At 50.4% G+C, this 21865-nt stretch overlaps 1 protein-coding gene across 4 annotated transcripts in view; it reads left to right on the plus strand.

Moving 5' to 3' along the window:
- Positions 1 to 21865, plus strand: part of CDH23 (cadherin related 23) — a 435990-nt gene that overhangs the window by 105524 nt on the left and 308601 nt on the right. For all 4 annotated transcript variants that reach the window (XM_055535167.1, XM_055535177.1, XM_055535147.1 and 1 more), the window contains exons 4-6: positions 7557 to 7699; positions 8666 to 8713; positions 8826 to 8918. In XM_055535167.1, coding sequence (XP_055391142.1) covers positions 7557 to 7699; positions 8666 to 8713; positions 8826 to 8918 — 284 coding nt within the window. The remainder of the gene's footprint in view (positions 1 to 7556; positions 7700 to 8665; positions 8714 to 8825; positions 8919 to 21865) is intronic.

A 21865-nucleotide genomic window follows, 5' to 3' on the forward strand; every position in this document is an offset into this window, starting at 1 on the left:
TGCCTGATAGAGGAGGGTACACGGTTCAACCTGTTCCCGCCCCAGCTTCGACTGTGGATGATGCCAGAAGTAGTAGGAAAGAGAGAGGGAGGATCAGAAGCTCATGTTATTTATTCGGGGAAATGCTATATCGGGGGCACCAATTATCAGAGGGACACGTCAGTTACCGAACCCTCCAATTATGATTGGTATCACTATAAAGAAAATTATTACAAATGCATGTGTGGTTACAACTACATTATAGATCTGGTCGTCTCTGAGTAGGGTTCCGGGTTGACCTAATTCAGTGCAAATTAGCAGGCTTAGGGCTGTTGCTACTATGCCAGCTCAGGCACCAAATAGTAAGTATAGGGTACCAATATCTTTATGGTTGGTTGAGAATCAGATCAGATCAGATCAGTCGCTCAGTCGTGTCCGACTCTTTGCGACCCCATGAATCGCAGCACACCAGGCCTCCCTGTCCATCACCAACTCCCGGAGTTCACTGAGACTCATGTCCATCGAGTCAGTGATGCCATCCAGCCATCTCATCCTCTGTAGTCAGCGGTTAATGAACATGGGTAGAATGGCTGAGTAAAGCATTAGACTGTAAATCTAAAGACAGAGGTTTAATTCCATTTTGTTTATTCATTCTTCTATCAGTGGACACTTGGGTCGCTTCCACCTTTTGACCATTGTAACTAAAATGCTGCTCTGAACATGGGTATATAGTGATTTAAGTTCCTCAGGGTTCCACTTTCCACCCATGAGGTAGGCTGAGCCCTCACCTGAGTTGGGTTGCTTCAGAGTGGAGGGGGCCAGCCTCTCTGGGTTACCCTTCCCGGTGAGGTAGGGGAGGCCAAGAACAGAGAATCCTCCACAAGCACCGATTGAGCTGAGAGCCCTAAGACTGAGCCTTTAAATCATCCTGGGGCCAGAGGAGCTTTTCTCTGCATCCAAAATGTGAGCCATAAACCAGACTGACTTACAGGCAGTACTCACTGGTCTGGTTGTTTATGGCCAGCATCCTTTCTGATTGGTTGATGCCTGTACTGGGCCTGTTGTTAAATATTTGAATATCACCCTGCTATAAACCAATCTCAGAACTTCTAAACCTGGCTGTGTGTCAGAATCTCTTGCAGGGAGAATGGAAGCTGCTGTTTAAACGTTCACACTCTAGGCTCCCTCCGCAGCCTATCAAGGAGCAAGGCTTGGGAATCTGTATTGTAACAAGCACACTGGGCGATCCTGATGGCATAGTCTTAGGGGGTCTTATGAAGCAGAAGCAGGTCTTGTGATGAGAGTTCAAGTGCAAATAGTTTGTCAGGGAGGAGAGTCCAGGAAACACAGGTCAGGGAGTAAGAATATGAGACTGGGAAGAGAAGGAAGACATAAAGATGCTTCATCAACCAAGTCACTTCAGTGGGCAAATGGACATGAATCCCATGGGGGAACTTCAAGAGCTGGTTTGGAAAAAAGCCTTTGAGTTACCCCCTGAGAGATGAGGGATCTAGGGCATTTGTCTACCAACTCTTTATCTGCCATCTTTTACCAGTCATTCATTGAGTGCTCTAGCAGAGGCATTAGTTCCCTGGCATAAACAGGCCTGTCCTGTGTATGGTTGAAGCAGTCTCTGGTGGTCAGAACCCTTCAGGACTGGCAATTGGCAGTGAGGCTGGTATGTGTGGCAGTGGTATGTAAGGCATAGTGGGCAGGGTACCAACAGCATCGGCTATGGAGGACTGCCGAATTCCCATCACTCCACATACAAGGAGTGGTAAGCCCCTGTGAAACAATGATTATCCTTCTTACCACTGAGGAGAGCTTGAGCAAGCTCCGGCAATTAGTGATGTACAGGGAGGCCTGGCATTGCTGCAGTCTATGGGGTCACAAAGAGTTGGACATGACTGAGCCACTGAACTGCCTGACCACTGAAGAGAATTTCAAGGCTCATCCATTGTTGGCAGAAATGTAAATGGTGTGATTACTATGGAAAACAATTTGGTGGTTCCTCAAAGAGTTAAGAGTTTCTACAGGACCCAGCAATTCCACTTCTAGATATATACCCACCACCCCACCCCGCCCCGCCCCAGAATTGAAAACAGATGTTCAAACAAAAACTTGTCCACAGGTGTTCATAGCAGAAATTATTCAGAGTAGCCAAAAGGGGGAAACAACTCAAATGTCCATCAGCTGATGATATGGGTAAACAAAATACAGCATACCGTACAGTGGGGTCGTCGTCCCAATAAGGAATTAAGTACTAATATATTAGCACAGGGAACTCTGCTCAATGTCATGTGGCAGCCTGGTTAGGAGGGGGAGTTTGGAGAGAACTGATACATGAGTACGTATGCATGTCTGAATCCTTTTGCTGTCCACCTGAGACTCTCACAACATTGTTAGTCTCCTGTACACCAATGAAAAATAAAAAGTTAAAAATCCTAATACATGTTACAAACGGATGAACCTTGAGAACATTATTCTGAGTGAAAAAAAAACCAGCACTTACTGTATGGTTCTATTTCTATGAAATATCCAGAACAGGGAAATTTGTAGAGACAGACAGTGTGGATTAGGAGTTGCCAGAGACTGGGGGAGGAGGGAATGGGGAGGAATGCTAATGGGGATGGGTTTCCTTTTGGGGTGATTAAAATGTTCTGGAAACAGATAGTGGTGATGTTTACACCACATTGTGAATGTACCGCATGCCACAGAATTAATTAAAATGATACACTTTATATTATATATATTTTACTACAATTAAAAACAAGAGCTCCAGGTATTGCATAGCCTGAGTTGCAGGGTCTACCGTTTCCCAGGTGGGCAACAGTGCGTGGTGTGTGCCAGGGTCCCACAGCCGGAATGGCTCTCCTGAGGGGCTGCTTCCAGGGGCACTGAGTGGGAGTTGGGCCCCACAGCTTGGCCTCTTTCCTGTCTGAATGGTGCAAACAGAGGTTGCTGGAAGCCTCCCTAATGGGGAAATGAGTCCTGTGTCCTGGAGAGCCAAAGCCAGGCCTGGCTTCTACAGAATGGCAGGCTAGCTGGGCGGGGGAGTATGTGCCTAGCAGGAAAATTGCGGGGCGTCTTGTCTTAAATATAATATTAAATTGGCACCTTTAATTAGTACACTTAGAAAAGGTCACTAGCAATTACCTGGGATACAAAGAAGGCGTGAGCAGGCAAGAGCCCGTGAGGAAGCCGAAAAGGACCATTTTGAGCAGCACATAATTGAGGGGAAAATGGATAAAAGTCCAGAAAATTACAGGGTGGGTGACAGCAGCTGATGGCCCCATCCCTGTCCTGCCCAGCACCCCCCTTCTTGGGAGAGCCTGAGCATCAGGCCTGGGAGAGCCATTTGGGATACTGGGCTAAGTTGTGTGACCTTGGGTGGGGGGGCCAGTGTGGCCTTTCTGAAACCCCATGGACTGGCTGGGAGCTTGGCCCCATATTCTCCACCTGGGCTGGTCCCTGAAGGAGGTTGAGAAGTGAGATTTCCAGTCCAGGGGGCTACCATGGACTTGCTGATGTATTGTAGACAAGCAGGGCCCCCATGGGCCTCAGTTTCCTCATGTTGAATCTCCCCAAGGCCTTGGGAAGTAGCTGTATTCCTTATACTTTGCCACTAAAGGACCCCTGAGGGTATCAGAAAGGTATCCCCGGAAGTCAGCAGGAGGCTGGAAATTCTTTTATGGTTTTAGATTATATCTTTAAAAATGAATTAAATATTATACTTGCATTATATTCCCATTTGTCTTAGTATAAAACAGTTGCTTGTCACCAAGTGACGCAGATGCTTTAGGGAGATGTGCTTGGTTTTTCTATGACTTCACATATCTCCTCCTTCCCCTCCTAGGAAAGAACACTGTACTGGGAGTCTGAAACTTGGGCTTAAGTCCTGACTCTGTTGCTCACTGTTGTACTTTGGGCAAATTGCTAAATGCTTTCAGTTTCTCCACTTTTAAAATGGGAAGGGAACTCCCCAAAAGATCTCTGATTTTTTTGCTCCATGATTCCACTCCTCCTTCTGCTTCTTACCTCCTCTCATCACCTTGGATGCTGCCATGTCCTACTCTGATGTGTGATCTCGGAGAGGCTATTTTGCCTTTCTGGGCCTCAACTTCCTAATCTGTATAATGGGTGGAAAAACGACTACCAAACAGAGTTGTTGAGAGGATTTAGTGAAAGAACCCATGTGAATGGGCTCACATTTCATGTCTGGCATTTCATAAGAGCCCAATGCTTGCCCAGTATCTTCTTTTTCTGAGTCACTTAGGGCCTGATAGAGTCATGTCCATGGAAGTCCTGAATCTTGAGTTCACATATCAAGTGTTGAGATTTGTAAGATTGTGGAAACAAATGGGGGCACTGGGGCAGAATGCCTGGGCTTTGAAGTCCTACTCTACCATTTGCTAACTGTGTGGCCATGGTAAATTACTTAATCACTCTGTTACCTTATTGTTAAGTGAGGACAATAACAGGAAAGATTGAATTAGATATTACACAGAAATCCTTAGCCAGGTATCTGGAATGTGGTTAGTGCTCCAGAATACTGGTTCTCATAGTCATGTTAGAAATTCTTTCCCAAGTTGACTTAGAAAAGCTCATCAGCATTCTTTTCTAAATAAAATCCCAAGTTTTGAATCCTTCCTTCCTTAGCTAGATCATCAGAGCTATTCAGTAAATATAAGAGTCAGTATATGGGGCAAAAAAGAGTGCCCATCCCATTTTATAGGGTAAACTGAGGCTCTGAAAGAAGTGATTTGCTGAAGGCCATGGTTCTAACCTAACTGCTTCGAGAATCAGATGGAAACTGCAGACCCTCCCTGCAGAGAATGAGAGACTGTACACTCAAAACATTTTTCACAGTTCTTGGAGGTTTAAGGACCTCATGAAGCTACAGTCACCACCTAATCCAATGCCTGGGACCTCCTAGTTTTAGCACATCTCCTGGGAAATGCCTCAGTTCAGTTTAGTTTAGTCGCTCAGTCATGTCTGACTCTTTGCAACCCCATGGACTGCAGCATGCTAGGCTTCCCTGTCCATCACCAACTCCCAGAGCTTGCTCAAACTCATGTCCATCGAGTCAGTGATGCCGTCCAACCATTTCATCCTCTGTCATCCCCTTCTCCTCCTGCCTTCAATCTTTCCAGGATCAGGATCTTTTTCAATGAGTCCATTCTGTGCATCAGGTGGCCAAAGTATTGGAGTTTCAGCTTCAGCATCAGTCCTTCCAATGAATGTTCAGGGTTGATTTCCTTTAGGATTGACTGGTTGGATCTCCTTGCAGTCCAAGGGACTCTCAAGAGTCTTCTCCAGCACCACAGTTCAAAAGCATCAATTCTTCAGCGCTCAGCTTTCTTTATAGTCCAACTGTCACATCCATACATGACTACTGGAAAAACCATAGCTTTGACTAGACGGACCTTTGTTGGCAAATGTCTCTGCTTTTTAATTAGGTTTGTCATAGTTTTCTTCCAAGGAGCAAATGTCTTTTAATTTCATGGCTGCAGTCACCATCTGTAGTGATTTTGTAGCCCCCAAAAATAAAGTCTATCATTGTTTCCACTGTTCCCCCATCTATTTGCCATGAAGTGATGGGACTGGATGCCATGATTTAGTTCTCTGAATGTTGAGTTTTAAGCCTACTTTTTCACTCTCCTCTTTCACTTTTATCAAAAGGTTCTTTAGTTCCTCTTCACCTTCTGCCATAAGGGTGGTGTCATCTGCATATCTGAGGTTATTGCTATTTCTCCCAGCAATCTTGATTCCATCTTGTGCCTCATCCTAGAAATATGAATGCCTCAGTCCTAGACAAACTTGGATGGTTGGTCACCCTACCTGAAGGCTACCTGAGGGGGCTGCTGTGAATCCCAGGGGAAGGTGACCTACTCTAAGACTTCTTAGGCTGGGTTAGGCCAGGCATTCTGATGCCCAGGGTGGCCTCTGGCCAGGGCTTTGTTTCTTGGTGAAGGCAGCACCTCAGTCCTCTAATTGTGGACAGGAGCTAGACTTTGTCACCTGAATTTAGGCTGGAGTCCCCTGATGCTGCTTCATATCTTCCTAACCTCTGTGTACTCCAGTGTACACCACACAGCCAGCACCTAATCACTGTTGAATGAGTGCCAGGTTTGTAAAATTTTCTGAATTAGAACATATTGCTTCCATTTGTAAAAGATAGAAATCCAACTCTACTTAGGGAAAAAAAAAAAAGGAGGGAGTGATTTATTAGCTCACACAGCTGAGCAGTCCAGGGGATAGAGCTAATATCACGTATAGTTGACTGCAAACCCTCAAACCATTAGGAATCTCTCTCCATGTACCGTTTGGCTCTGTTTTCCCCCTTGTTGGCCTCATCTTCAGCCAGGCTCTTCCTGTGGTGTCAAAGATGGCTGCCAGCAGGACCAACCCCAGGGGAAGAAAAGCACCTCTCTCCTATTTGTTTCAGTAGAAGTGCCAGGTTTGGCTTTGATTGGCTAGCTTGGGTCACATGCTCATCCCTGAACCAATCACTGTGATCAGGGAGATGCTGTACTCTGATTGGCTAGGGCTACATAGTGTGTCCGGTCCCATCACTTCATGGGAAATAGATGGGCAAACAGTGTCAGACTTTATTTTTTTGGGCTCCAAAATCACTGCAGATGGTGACTGCAGCCATGAAATTAAAAGACGCTTACTCCTTGGAAGGAAAGTTATGTCCAACCTAGATAGCATATTCAAAAGCAGAGACATTACGTTGCCAACAAAGGTCCGTCTAGTCAAGGCTATGGTTTTTCCTGTGGTCATGTATGGATGTGAGAGTTGGACTGTGAAGAAGGCTGAGCGCCGAAGACTTGATGCTTTTGAACTGTGGTGTTGGATAAGACTTTTTTTTTTTTTTTGGATAAGACTCTTGAGAGTCCCTTGGACTGCAGGGAGATCCAACCAGTCCATTCTGAAGGAGATCAGCCCTGGGATTTCTTTGGAAGGAATGATGCTAAAGCTGAAACTCCAGTACTTTGGCCACCTCATGCGAAGAGTTGACTCATTGGAAAAGACTCTGATGCTGGGAGGGATTGGGGGCAGGAGGAGAAGGGGACGACAGAGGATGAGATGGCTGGATGGCATCACTGACTCGATGGACATGAGTCTGGGTGAACTCTGGGAGTTGGTGATGGACAGGGAGGCCTGGCGTGCTGCGATTCATGGGGTCGCAAAGAGTCGGACACGACTGAGCAACTGAACTGAACTGAACTGAAGTAGTGTGTCCATCTTGGAACATAAGAATTGAAAGGCTGTGGCCTTGTGTTCATCTGAGCCACATGGAGAACCCTTTCTCTAAGTTAAAAGAGGATAGGTGGAAGTCACAGAACAAGGTGAATGATAGTTCCCTGTTAAACACTGTGACAAGTGACCAGGGCAGAGGCGGGGAGCCTGGGGTGGAGCCAAAGATACAAAGGGGTCCTGCAGCAGTCGGTGACCTGCTGGTGGTCTGTTGGGCGACTGCTCCCCACAGGAACTCAGCTACCTGAGTAAGGTGCTCAAGAATGGACTAACCTCCTGTTTTTGTCCTCTGCTGTCCCCTGTGGGTACTTCAGGTTCCTCTGTGACCCAGTTGCTGGCTCGAGACATGGACAATGACCCCCTGGTGTTTGGCGTGTCTGGGGAGGAGGCCTCCCGCTTCTTTGCTGTGGAGCCTGACACAGGCGTGGTGTGGCTCCGGCAGCCACTGGACAGAGAGGTATGACCCGCCTCGACCTCCGCCCCAGTCCTTCCCTAGGGAGGCAGGGGCAGAGGCTAGAGGAAAATGGTATATCGTCTTCTCACCCTTAAGCAGAATCTTCCTGCCTGAATGGTGTCCCTCTTCCAGGGCCAGTGCTGATGTCTACATTTGGCTTTAGAATGGGGTGGTTGGGCGTGTCTCCAAGTAGGGGGCAACATTGGCTAGGCAAGAGGGACAGTGGCCTTGGGTACATCCCCTGTAGGATAGAGGCTCCATGGGAGCCACACTTGTTGTTTCCATGTGTGTGAAAGACAGTGGCTCAGTTGTGTCTGACTTTTTGGAACCCGTTAGACTGTAGCCTGCCAGGCTCCTCGTCCATGGGATTTTCCAGGCAAGAATACTGGAGGGGGTTGGCATAAACCAACACAATTCTGTAAAGCAACTAAAAAACTAATTAATTAAAAAAAAAAAAAGAATAATGGAGTGGGTAGCCCCTCCCTTCTCCAGGGGCTGTTCTCAATCCAGGGATCAAACCCAGGTCTCCCATATTCTGCACCGCCCCCCCCCCACAACAAATGCTCCCCCAAAGGATATTTTCCAGAGACACAGGAACTGATGACAGTAGCCTTTAGCAAATTAAAGTAAGAGTTTGAGCAAACCCACCCCCTCCTTTCTCCTCACATTGAAGTGGCCACACTTTGCTTGAGATCACACAGCAGATTAGAGACAGAGCCCAGATTAGAACCCAAGATTCTTGACTTTTAATCTTTCTTGACTTTTAATTTATGGGAAAGATCCATATTCTGAACCTACTTCTCCAATCCAAAAGACAGTGCTTATTTGTAGGGAAGCCTTCAGCTATCCAGTGCCAGACCAGCTCTTAGGGCAATGCTGGAGGGTCTCCACCCCCATGTAGGGCTCTGGACTCAGGGCCTCAGCTCGCCTCCCTAATTCTGTTCTCTCCCTCCCTACATTTTCTTTCAGACCAAGTCAGAGTTCACAGTGGAGTTCTCTGTCAGCGACCACCAGGGGGTGAGTGTCCCCCAAGGCCCCTGCTGCCCGGGGAGGCAGGGTCCCTGGGCCTTCGGGTGGAAAGAGGCCAGAGGCTGAGGCCGACATTAACTCCCCATGCTTGTCTTGCCAGGTGATTACAAGGAAGGTGAACATCCAGGTCGGGGACGTGAATGACAACGCACCCACGTTTCATAATCAGCCCTACAGTGTCCGCATCCCTGAGGTAGGTGCCCCTGGGATCACACTCAAGGGACATTTGGGGTCTGCTGCTCTGGGGCCACCTGGGAGTAGACTGATGCTGGGGGAAGCACAGCTCCAGCTCCTTCTCTCCTGCCCACTCGTCAGCCCGGGCATCTGCTCTGGGCGCACTGGTGACCAAGCCAGTACCTCTGAGGGGGCTTGTCTGCTGGTTGCAGAGAGCAGGTTGGTGGCAGCCTCATGCCTGAGAGAGGGCCCTGGATAAATCCCCGAACTCTGGCCAGAGTCAGGGACAGGACAGAGGTTGGGAGAGGCAGGTTGAACCTCATTTTTTCCATTCACAGCGTGTGGGCCTTGGATGGGTGGGGTGGCAGACTTAAAACCCCAGGCCTCCCAGCTTTGGCCAGAACAGTCACCCCAGGATGCAGGGCACGTGCAGTGACTGGAAGGGGCTTTCTTTCTTGAACCCCACGCTCGCCCCGCTGGCTCACCAGCCGTTGGCTCCTCTGGGTTGTCTGTGTACTCTGAGTGTATTTGCATGAGTGCATGAGTGTAAAACCAAGCCGTTGCTGGTAATTGAGAAGTACAAATTATTGCATTACGAACGGTTCGATTATAAGCTGGCTGCTGGCCCCTGGGTTCTCATTGCTTGCTGTCCCTCTCCCTGGTGGCTGATGGCAGGCTTCTGGGCTGGCAGTTAGTGATTCAAAGACCTTGAAGGTGGTGGATAAAGAGCTTCTAACTGGGTGTCCCTCAGGCCTGCCCTAGGGGCTCTGGGTTGGACAGCAGCAGTAAAGGGTGAGGATGGGAGATGGTATCCACTAGGGAGAGGCAGGCTGCCACTGTGGCATTGGAGTTCTCCCCCTTTATGTTATTGGATAAGGAAACTGAAAGAGCTCTAGAAAATACCTATTTAGTTTATAGATGAGAAAAGTGAGGCTCAGCGTGGGAGAGTGACTTGTCTAAGGTCACACAGCCTTGACTTCCAGCTTCCTGACTCCCAGGGCAGCCTCAGATGCCTGAAGGATAAAGAAACCTGGTATCATGCTCCCATGTTCCTGTTGCTGGCCCTCCTTACTCAGCTGTGAGTCAAAGGTCCTATGCTTGTGCCAGAAAGAAGACCAATGTGCAGGTGGGGTACACCGAGGTGCTCATGCCCTCCCTGATGGAGTGGGACACAGGGAGAGAGACCCTGCAATCCCAAGCACAGGGGCACAGTGCCCTGAGCTGTGGCCGACATGCCCAGGATTGCAGCTTGGCTCTGGGCCCCTGCTCATTTGGAAGTCTCCCTAATTTAATTAAGGGTCTCTACGTGCCAGCCTGCACTCCGGGCCCAGGCTTAGAAACCAAGGGCATGGCTCGGAGTTAATGAGCCTTGGACCCATTGCTCAGCTGCCATCCTGGCAGGCATGCCTGCCCTCTGCCTTCCCTCATAGGAGCAGCAGACAGCAGCAGTGGCAAGGGGATGAGGGGTCGCATCCCTGCTCTCAGCCTTTGGGCTGGGGCCAGCCTTTCCTGTCTCCCTTGCCAGGAGAAAATGTGACCTCCAACACTGCCCAGTTGGAATCCCCCAGGATTCTCCAAAGGTCTCTGCCTCCAAGGAGAGAGCCTCTTCAGTCGTTCATTTATTTAACAAATATTTATTGAGTGTCTGCTGTGAGTGTGGCGCCATGCCAGGCTCTCACTGCACAAAGACCTAGGAGGCCAGAGGAGTATATAATGACGGGAGCCAGAGCCAGAGGCCAGAGACCCCAGGCTTAGCCCCTGCTCTGCCCCTAGATTTCTGGGTCCATTAGGGTGCGTCATTTAACCTCTCTGGGCCATAGTCCTCCTTCTTTAATAAAAGCAGAGGACAGGTGAGATAAAGTGGCCTGCCTCCTGCCCATCTGATGAGGAGAGGGTGGGCCAAGAGGGGCTAGCTCGAAGGACACACAGTCCTTGGAGGCAGGCCCATGTGGTTTACTCACCTGCGTGTAAACCTCCCTGGGCCACTTCAGTGGCCTGATATTCGATGCCCTGCTCAGGGCAGCTCCATGTAGCCAGTGGGGATGCGGTGTCAGCTGGATGGAGGCCTGGCCACTCCTGACCCAAGGTGGTTTGGCACTGACCAGCCCTGCCCTGGAGTGGTCATCTGAGCTAGAGCTTAGCTGCTGGACTCAGGTCCCAGCTGGAGTACCAGTTAAAATTCTGCTGGTCCTGGCCCAGGCTTCAGCCAGGGATCTCCTGCTTACGTGGAGGCCACCCTGGAAACCCCAGGCCCTCACCCTTGAGAAGCATGATTCAGTGGCAGAGGCCCTGTGGGTGTGAACAGGGTGAGAACACAAACCAGAGGAATGAGGAGGGGGCACTACAGACCCCACAAGACATCAGTCCTCAGGGGTTACCAGAGCAATCAGAAAAATCTCGATAGGCTTCCTGGAAGAGGTGGGTTTCCAGGAGAAGCTCGCCAAGGTGAGCAGCAGAGTTCCTGTGTTATATGGTGGGAAGAGGTAGCCTGGAGGTCAAGACACCTGGGTTCTAGTGCTAGAACAACTAAGACTTTAGATCTGTTTCTGCCCCTCTGATGGCTTCAACTCCAACAGCTGTTAAGCTGAGGCACTTGGCCAGGTCCCTTCCAGGACTGATGTTCCATGGTCTGAGTAGGAATCCAAAATGAGCAGCTCCTTCTTATCCTCCAGTACTTCATTATTCCCTGAAGGGCTGGCAAAGACCTCCAGTGGCTCCCTCCATCCACTTAGCTCCTCTCTTGGCAGTCCCAGCCACCTGCATGTCATCCCTAACCTTCCTGACCTCCACTCCCCCGAGCCCTAGGAGTCTTGATAATATTGGGGTCTGTTGTGCCCAGAACCCTGGGATAGGCAGGAGGAAGAAGTTACAGGGAGGTAAATTCTAGGTCTACATAAGGAAGAATTTGCTGGTTGAAACTTTCACAGTCTCCTCCCCAGCCCTGCTGAGGGATGTACTGAGCTCCGCATCCCTAAAGTTATGCGAACAGAAGCAGAAGCCCGTGTTTCAGAAGCCATCTAGTGCTGAGTATTCGAGAGGTGATGAATCAGAGGCTCCCAAACATACCCCATCAGAATTTCCTGGGGAACTAGTTGGGCTGCATATTCCTGGGCCCCTGCAATTCTGAATCAGTGGGGAGAGCTGGCCCAGGAAGCTGCATTTTTAACCCCATGGTCACAGCACGCCCTGGGGATAACATCTGCGGCCGTCCCCACCAGAGGGCTTCTCAGGGCTCTCAGCCTGTCCATAGCTGCCTAGAGACAACAACCCGTGGGGAATCACATCCTCAGGCCTAGCACCTGAGCAGGTGGGAGGCGGGTCAAGACCAGGCTCTGCCCCTTTCCTAGAGAAGTTCACTGGCCCCCTGCCCTCCCAGACCTGCCCCGTCTCCCTCCGAAAGCCCGTGCCTAAGCTGGGCAGGTGTTTGGGTTTGTTTGTTATCAGTTCCCCTCCTGCCCACCCCTCTCCCCTCACTAAGCTGTTCTACATGTAATTATCCATTTTATCAGGGTGAGAGGCCCTGCAATTCACTTGTCGAAGCCCTAACGAGGCAGTGTGGATGCTTTCAAGTCTGTAAAGAAAAGGGAAATCCTGCTAGAATTGGCAACTTAATTCACCAAGCCAGCCTCGACAGACCTCATTAAGTCCCCGTGTATTCATTTCAGGCTAATGGCTGTCATGCTGACTGCTGTTTGATTTGCTGTAATAGACTTTTATGGCGTTCCAATTTGCTCAAACGTGTTTGCCTGTGTCTCTGCCCAGCAGCGCTGCTCCAGCACCTCCGTCAGGGGTGCATGCCCACCTCGCTGACCTTCAGCACTGCCCCGTGCTCCTCCTCCTGCCCCCACCCCTCAGCCCTTCAGCTGTGCCCCAGGGAGGTGGCTCTAGGGCCTAGGTGTTTGGGTCAGAGGACAGATGGTGCCAGGAGGCTCCCTGGGCTCAGGAGGGCCTCTGGAGTGTCAGGGTTGGCCATGTCATTGACGTTCCGAGAAGTTCAGCCTCCTTAGCTGGGCTTTTAGCCATCTGGCCTCCACCTACCTTTCTCAGCTTATCTTCTGGTATTCCTCCACATGAGTCCTCCTGTCAGCCAAGGGGGCTAAGCCAGTGCCTCTGAGCATGTGTCTCTGTGCCACTTTTCTTTGTAAAACACATGTTGTACTGTTCTAACTAGTTCTGGAGTGTTTTCTTTCTTCTTGCAGCCTAACTCTATTCTGCCTGTCCTTCAAAGCCCAAATCTGATCCACCGTGCTTTGATTCCCTCAAATTGTTTGAAATGAACACAAACATTTGTTGAAAGCTATGGAGCGGGGCCCAGGGATTTTCAGTTGGCTTGGCAATTCAGGTAGAAAAAACAGATTCTGCTGTTTGTCGGCTATATAACTTTGGAAGGAACTTAATCTTTCTGGACCTCAGTTTTGTATCTATAAGATGGGCGACAGTATTTCCCTTGTGGGGTTGTTGTGAGAGCTATAATAATGCCGGTAGGAAAAGCCCTTAGTCCAGTTTGTGGCTCATAATATATTTGGTGAAATACTAGTGATTGAGACCAGGGTCTTTGTGCTCAGGGAAGGTAATGTTACAGGGAGAAAAGCAAGTAAGTAGATGTCTGACTACCTCTAAATGTATTAAATACTATGGCAGCTTAGAATGTGCAAAGTGGGATGGAAGGAGTAGACCTATGGAGTGAACTGTGGAAGGAGTGAACTGGTCTGTATATGGGGGCTATTCGTATGGGACCTTAGAGGATGAGTAGGAGTTTGTTATGCAGAGAAGCAGATTATGTTGTCTCTGAATATCATATACTTTCTGAGATCCTCTAGTTTTTTTCTATATGTTGGAATTTCCCAAAGAAGGAGGTAAACTCTAACTCCTGACCAGAGATCCTGTTGAGGTCGGACAGTGACTGTATAGGTATGTGTGTCCCTTGCAAGTGCCCCCTGTTACCTTGTAGAAACAAATTGGGCTGGAAGTGGGCCTTCTGGCTCCCTGCCCAGCTTTCTGTGATGGACAGGTCCTGTGTAGATCTTGGTCACCCCCGGCTTCCGGTAACAAGATGGGGATGCGGTTGGAGGTGGGAAGGAGTGGGGCTGATATGAGTCAAAAGGGACCTGAGAGACTGAGAGTTCTTCTCAGATCCTCAAAGATGGCTCCGAACATGATCGGAGCCAGAACCCAGGGTTCCTGGCCCTGGGTCCAGCGAGGTCACACCATCTCTCCATATCACTTAATAAGGACAGATGAAAGTCGCTCCTTGTATGTTCTTCCTAGGGATGGGAAAACAGGGAGGAGAGTATTCTTGATAATCATTTGTCAGTGAAACAAAATAAAGAGTTCATTTCTATGATGATAATAATAAGTTGGTGTTTTGTTATTGAGAGCTTCCTGTGTGCCTAGTACTATTCTGGTATGGGCACTGACTGAGCCCTCACTTCGTGGGGTAGCCACTCTTGTCCCCGTTCTACAGATGTGGATATGAAAGTAGAGAGGTTATATAAGTTGTCCAAAGCCAGGCAAGGATGGGGCCAGGATTCAGGCACAGGTCTGATTATGTGACCTTCAGCAGGTAACTTCAATTCTACCTACAAAATGGAGATAATTATGCATGCCTTGCAAAATTATTGTGAAATTGAAGTATAAGGGACCATGTATGAGAATTGCTTAGCCTAGAGCCCAGGGTAAATGCCCAATAAATGGTCATAGTTATATATTGTATGTCCATCTCTCCTGCCAGACAGAGCAGGGACAGAGCTCAAGTACCTGTGCGTCCTCAGTACCCAGCCCAAGATCTGGCCCTTGGATGTGAACTTCACAAATGGGCAGAGCCCTGCTGCTTCCTCTGCCTCTTAGGTGGTTGGAAGGACAGAAGGATTTATGCCAAGAACTCACTGCTGGCGCTCACTGATGCCCACTGTTGCCTGCCAATCCTTGAACCTCAGCCATGCCATCCCATGTGCCCTGGGCATGTGGGGAGCCCAGAGTGGCCCAGAGCATGCGGAGGTGGACTTGCCAAACTTATTAGCCCCACTGGGCCCTATGGCAGTGCCCCCAGCTGCCCTCCTCAAGGTATGCCCATCAGACGATGAATGATTTATAAACTGCATCCTCAGGCTGCAGAGAAAAGTGGGGATGAGAGGGACTCCCACTGGCTTGTGTCTGCCATCCCCCTAAGGTATCAGCTCTGCTCACAAGAGTGTCATCTCCCATGCCAGGAGAGGCAGCCCTTTGACAGGCCATATTAATTTATACCCTGGGGCCACGGTGCTCGGCGGCCCCCTCTGCATCTATAACTACCCACCTATTGATCTGGGAGAGCGAGACCAATTGGTCATCTCAGGGGCCCTGGATCCTGCTGGTCAGAGGCAGAGTGGGTGGCGGCCCTGGGCCACACCTCTGTGCCCCGCAGTGAGCACCCCAAGGTGCCTGTGTCCTTTCTGGTCCCCTCCTGCAGCACAGTGACCGGTCCCTAGAACTCCTCCCCTCTTGAGTTGGTGTCACGGCCTGCAGAGCAAGGACAGCAGGCCCTGGGCTTGTAGCATGAAGTTATGCACAAGCAAAGCAACAGCGCTGGGTGTTACAACAGTCTTGAGGTGTGTGTGTGGTGGTGTGTGAGTGTGTGTGCACTTAAGTGATGTCTTCTCTGTGCCCTGGTGTTTTCACTGTCTTTCATTTGTCCTTATGACAGCTCTGTAAGTTAGGGGACAGTTTTTCTTCCCATCTTCAGGATGAGAGAAACTGAGGCCACCACAAGGTCACTGCCTTCCCTAAGTTCCCTGGTGTCAGATATTCTTGCAACTAGAGCCATAGTCTTGCTGTCTCTCATCTTGCAGCACCTTTGCGTGGGTCTTTTTGCCACTCTGCCATTACCTGCTGTGGTTTGCCAAAAGTTACCCTGATTTAGACAGGATGCAGGGAGGTGAGCTGGGGACTCTGGGCTCTGAGCACAGGCTTCCCCCCATGCAAGGCTGGGACTGGCCCATAAGCCCTGTGCCCAGGCTGTGGGGGTCCGGTGGAGAAGCTTCACTCAGAGCCCTCTGCCAGTGGTCTGCAGTGAGGACCATCCCAATGGTCAGGACCCAGCCCTGGTCATAGTGATGCACCTTCTGCATGACCTGCTGGGTCAGCCCCGCAAGGCAGCCTCCAAGATTTCCGACTCCACATCTACATGCAGCATTGTTTGTGAGAAGTAAGAGACTGACACACGTGGGTAAACGCCAGCCTGCTCCACCTGCCTGCAGGGATGATTCAACAACTTTCTGCCGTCTCTTCCTTGAGTCTTAGGTGCCCAGGAGGGAATAAATGGAGTCCCACAGAATCCAGGCCCAGAGAGCTCAGCCCAGCCACATAGTTTGAAGCTCCTTGCTCCCTCATGCCCACTGTGGAGTGAAGCCCAGGACCCCCACCACCCCCATCCCCCGAGACCCCTGTGGCACCTCCTTCCCTGCCTGGGGTGCGTGGCCAGGGCTGTGGACATTCGCCACCATTCTCAGCATGAGGAAAGAGGACAGTGAAGGAGCAGGAGATGGAAGGAGCCCAGATGTAATTAAAATTATTATTTTGTTTGAATGGTAATAATGTTCTTAATTACGTCAGTTTCCTCGCTGATTCTCACTGGGAGTCTTTGGGGGCCCATATAATTCTGTTGCAATGACTATAGGACCCTCTGCCATGCATACGAAGCAGGGGACTGTGTGTGGAACCCAGCTTGTGTGCATTAGGGATTCTCTGGCACATGCTGGGTTGCCTTTTATTGTGCCCCCCGCCCTTTAAATAAAGAACCTCTAAATGGAAGGAGATGATAGCTGCCTGCTGGAAATGTTCCCGCTGCATTGTTGGGCTGTCAGCCTCGTGCGCCAGAGTCCATCTGGCGTCTTTCATCTCCCTTTCTCCTTAGCGTTCTCCTCTTCCCCTGGTGGGGCCTGTTGGAGGAAGAGCGCAGAACTCCTGCCTGCACCCCTTTCCCTCTAGGCAGAGGGGTTTCTTTAGACGTTCAGTGGGAGGGCAGGTTTAGGAAACAGAGGGTTGAAGAAGGTCCCTTGTGCAGCCAAGGACAGCCGTGGCTTCACTGTATGATAAGAACCTGAGCCGATCTGTGACATGGGGTCCCCGGTCTCTACTGCAGCACTGTGAGGGAGCCAGGCACACAGGGGCTCTGACTCCACAGTGGGAGGCTGGGAGCAAGGGGCTCACCCTCCTGGAGCCTCCGTTTCTTCATCTATAAAATAGGGGTACATTGGGGTTGTTGTGAAAGTTCAGTGAGAGCATGTGTATGAAGCAGCACCATGCAAGATAGTTGATCGGCATTCCTATTGTTCTGAGAAGTTCCCCAACAACTTCAGGAAAGTTGCTTGAAGTCCAAGTTGCAGCTGGACAGGTAGGCTCTGTTGCTATGGACTGAATGGTTGGTACTGGGGTGTCAGTGGTCAAGAACTCACAGTCCAGTGGGAGACAGGAAATGTGAGGGAAGTATGAAACAAAGACATGAGAAGGGACAAATGGAAATAGAGTCACCTAGAAATTACTAGCAACAGGCAGAGAGCATTTCAGATAGGCTCCTGGAAACCAGCACCCTGGGCAGGCAAGTTGACTTCCTCCCACCCCACCTTCTGTAGTGATCAGAAGCCAGAGAGGGTCAAGGATGAGCCCAAGGCCACCTGGTAAACCAGTGGCAAACCGCTGAAGACCTCGGGTGACTGGGCAAGATACTCAGAGATGCAGTTACCAGAGCCTGTGATGAGACTGAGGGCATGCCTGGGTGGGCGGCGCAGCACTGATTTCCCAGGTGGATGTCCAGAGCTGGGCTAGCGGCGTGAGGGGTGGTGCCTCCTGGTCTCCCACAGACCCCCCACACCGCAGGGGCAGTGGCCGCAGGCTGCCTTCTTGATGCAAAGCCCGCATGAGGGTGTGGGCCAGACACCAGCTTGCACTTCTGCCTTGCCTCTTCTCAGGGGCTCTGGGATTTTGCCTCAGCCCCTCTAGTTCCCCTGACAAGTTTGAATATTGTCAGAATGGCTTGGCGGCGGGCCTGTCAACACCCCCCCCCCCGTAATAATATTGAGGCCCCCACTCAATAAGCTTGATTTGATGCGTTCACAGGCGGCTTGACCCACCTTGTTTTCTACCAGAAAATGAGAGAAAGAGGAGAGGTCTCGGGTGATGAAACTATTATAATTTCTGTGATTGCTTAGCATCCTTTCGTTACTTTGCAACTTTGTGGTGCTGGCTGGAAGCTGGGAGGGGCTGAACTCTCCCTCTTTATAATAACCTTAAGTGAAGCCTCCTGTCCGTCTGTTAAAAAGCCAGCTCTTCTCTCCAGATGGGATGATGCGGCTGGGAGATTTCACCTGGGCGTGATCATCAGTGCAGTCATCCCCCATTCACCATCTTCCCCATCCATCGGCCGGCCCACCTCCACGGCATGGGGACTTGCCAGCTGCGAAGAGCTGAATGCTTGGTCATGTTCTTGTCCAGGAGGGTCCCACTCCTGGTCCCCTTTCCTAGCCCTGCCCCAGAGAGAGGGAAGAGGCTTGGAAGCCTTTCTCTCCAACCCCTCCCCTGTTGGTATCTTCCCGTGTGAGCTCAGCTGTGCCTCCACCATTCCCAGCACAAACCCTGCATTGTAGAAGTCCATGCCGTTTACATGAGGCTTCGGTCTCCCAGCTTTCCCGTCCTTTCTGTCTCGGAGCCTCCCTGCAGTCTGTTCACTTTGCTGCCACCCTACCTGTGTTCATGTTGTGCCCTCCCCTGAGCTGCTCTCACCCAAACCCCCTGTGCCATCTTCCTTCCTATCATTTAGCCAAGCCCTACTCTTCCTTTCTCGGAACAGAGTGGGGAGGGCAGGGGAGGTCTCCTGTGTCCATATTTACAGATAACCAAGTCAAGTATTAGAGGAGTTGGAAGACTTGCCCGGGTTATTGCCTTTGGAAGTGACCCACTGGGATCAGAGCCAGGCTCTTCACTTGGTCTTCTCCACTGGACTTGAAGGCACAGGCCTCACTTAGTCCCTGCCCTTCGAGTTGCTCCTACACCTATTCCATTGATCCTGGCTTCTAAACCTCCTCCTTGGTGAACCCTCTATGTCCTTACCTTGGCCTGGCCTTTCCTTCTTGGGATGGCACCAGGCCTCCCCTCAGGCAAGAGAGGTCAACCAGTCCCAGGTCTGGATACTGAGCCTTCCTTAGGCTGGCTTAGCTAGTGAACAGCCCCTCCAGCTTGTCACCTGTCCATACAGCTCAGCAAGTTCAAGCAGGATGAGCTCTAGCCCAGAGAGATCAGGGGCCCCACCACCTGTGGCTGGGTGAGTCTCTTCCCCCTTCCGGGGCTCCGTTTGCCCCTCTGTCAGATAGGACTGTTAGCCTTGTCCACTCCACAGTGTGGGTAAAACTACAGGACAGATAAGAAGGCCCTGAACCTGAAGCCTCGTTCAGGTTTGATGGATTAACCCCTGTGTTTTCTCCAACGGCCCTGCAGGCTTCATGAGTTTTCTTTTCCTTCCTTCCTTCTTTCCTTCCCCCACTCCCTCCCTGCTCCCTCTTCCTTCCATTTTTTTTGAGTCTGTGTATTACCTAAGTGTAAATATAGAGAAGTGAGCAACCATAACTGTTCATAAGTTTATGAATTAGTTCCAAAGTGAATACGTTTGTGTTACATCTGGATCAAGAAACAGAACCTCTCCAGTGTCTAGAAGCCCCCTTGTGACCTTTCTGGCCCTTCCTCCTCCCTCTAGAAAGTAAACAGTATCCTGGCTTCTAACCTCAGGGTTACTTCTGCCCATTTTCATTTTATTATGTACATTCTATTGCGTGTGTGCATAATCAGTCACTTCAGTCTTGTCTGACACTTTGAGACCCCATGAACTGTAGCCCACCAGGCTCCTCTGTCCATGGGATTCTCCAGGCAAGAATCTTGGAGTGGGTTGCCATGCCCTCCTCCAGGGGATCTTCCTGACCCAGGGATCCAACCCCCATCTCCCTGCATCCACTGCATTGCAGGTGGATTCTTTACCACTGAGCCACCGGGGAAGGTTTTCTTAATCACCTAAGATTCAGGGTACAGGCAGCCAGCTTCTTCTCGGAGGTCACTTCCCACAATGAATAGAACCACAGTGGTTAGGTTAGTGGTTTCAGTATTGGTCTCCCAACTTACAGCTGTGAGTCTCTAGGAAACTTCCTGTCTCTGGTTAAATGAGAGTGGTGCTGATACGGGGTCGCCACCATGCAGGTGACATGAGACGATGGATGTGCAGGGCTCAGCCTTCAGCCCACACACAGCAAGGCCGGACGGACTGTCCCCTGTGGGCATCCCCTCTAGGCAGCCCCTCCCTGGTCGTAGGTCATCCCTGCAGGTGGATATGGAACTGCCTGGGAGCTGAGACAGGAGGCTGCACGGGGAACTAAATGGAATGGCTGAAACTTGGGTTGAGAGGAAGGGGAAAGGAAAAAAGAAGGTGGGCCCCTTCCTTCTTGCACTCTTCTTCAATCCTCATAGAAGTCATCCCCTTGGTAAGAAAGATGTGATTTTCCTCTTATTATAGCTGGAGAAATGGGCCCAGAGAGGTTAAGTAACTTGCCCAGGGCTACACAGCTTGTCCTAGATGGCTTCCTCTGTTCTGCCCCCACAGAGTGAGTCCAGATGTATTTACCCTCAGTGTATCTGCTTGGGATTTGGGGTTTAATGTAAGTCTGTCTGCTTCTGAGAGGGGGGAGGTGTGTGCTTAGGAGACGGCTTCTTGAAGTGACCTTTATTGCGTCTGGCTCCTTCAGTCTTCTCCAAAGCTGCAGCTCCTATCAGCAAACCAATCTCAGGCCTGCATGAGAACACACAAAAATCTTTAAAGGCTTCTTAGCAGCTTGAAGTGATTGTTGTTGTTTTTTTCTTCCCCTTCTCTGTTCAGGGCTGGGGCAGGGCCAGGACAGTGGGAGAAGAAGAATAAATTCTTCCAAAGCATTGTCTTTCTCCTCACCTCTCCACATCATCAGGTTCCCCAAACTCAGGGGCCACCAGACCTTTAAAAAAACAAAAAACAAAAAAATCCACCCAGTCCAGCCCAAACGATAGAGACAGAGGGACATGCAGCAGCAGCAACTACTGGGGCGGAAAGCCCTAAATGGTGTGGAAGTAATGCCTAAAGTGTGCTGGCGATTACAGACATTTCCACGGAGCCACGCTCGGGCTGCATAGGTCGGTAGCAGCAGCCATGGGGAAATAAATAAGTGAGCAAGCCCGGGAGACCCCATTAACTGTTGCTGTGCGGAAGGCAGTTTTGGGGCAGGTCACTGATGAGGGGCAGAAGCAAGGTAGACGGGCTCATTCATTCATTCTTCCGTCCATCCGTTCATCCGGTTGTACCAAGCTCCTCTGATGTGTAAGGGATGTCGCTAAAACCTTTTCGTGGTGTTCTGAGGGCAGTGACCAGAATCCTGCTGGGCTGGCAAGACCTGGCCCCAGTCCCTTCTTCACCTCCCTTGACCTGTGCTTTCTTAGGCCTCTACCTTCTTCCTGGTGCCTGGGGGCTTGTGCCACAGGATCCTTGCACGGCTGCTCCCTCTCGCTCTGTTCATGAGCCATTCATGAGCCATTCCTGGTGTGCCTTGTTCCCAAAGCTAGATGCTGAAGGCAGCTCAATTCTTGTGAACCCCCCTCCAAGGCCTTTGCAGCAGGGTTGAGCCTGGCCTCACCAGAGTTTGTAGACAGCACTGGGAAATGAGGATGCCTTACTCAGGAATGCTGGAGGAAAGGGTGTCATCTAGTGGGGTGGGGTATGGTAGGCAGACAGTAACCCCAAAAGTGTCCATATCCTAATCGTAGGAAACTAGGACTGTGCTGCCTCATGTGGCAAAAGGGACTCTGCAGGTATGATTAAGTTATGGGCCTTCCTGGGGAGATAACTGGCTGATCTGTGTGGCCCCATTGTAATCACAAGGGTCCTTTTAGGGAGGTAAGAGAATCAGAGAGGGTATGAATGGAAGC

The sequence above is a fragment of the Bubalus kerabau genome, chromosome 1, assembly GCF_029407905.1.
Source record: "Bubalus kerabau isolate K-KA32 ecotype Philippines breed swamp buffalo chromosome 1, PCC_UOA_SB_1v2, whole genome shotgun sequence".
NCBI classification, from domain to species: domain Eukaryota; kingdom Metazoa; phylum Chordata; class Mammalia; order Artiodactyla; family Bovidae; genus Bubalus; species Bubalus kerabau.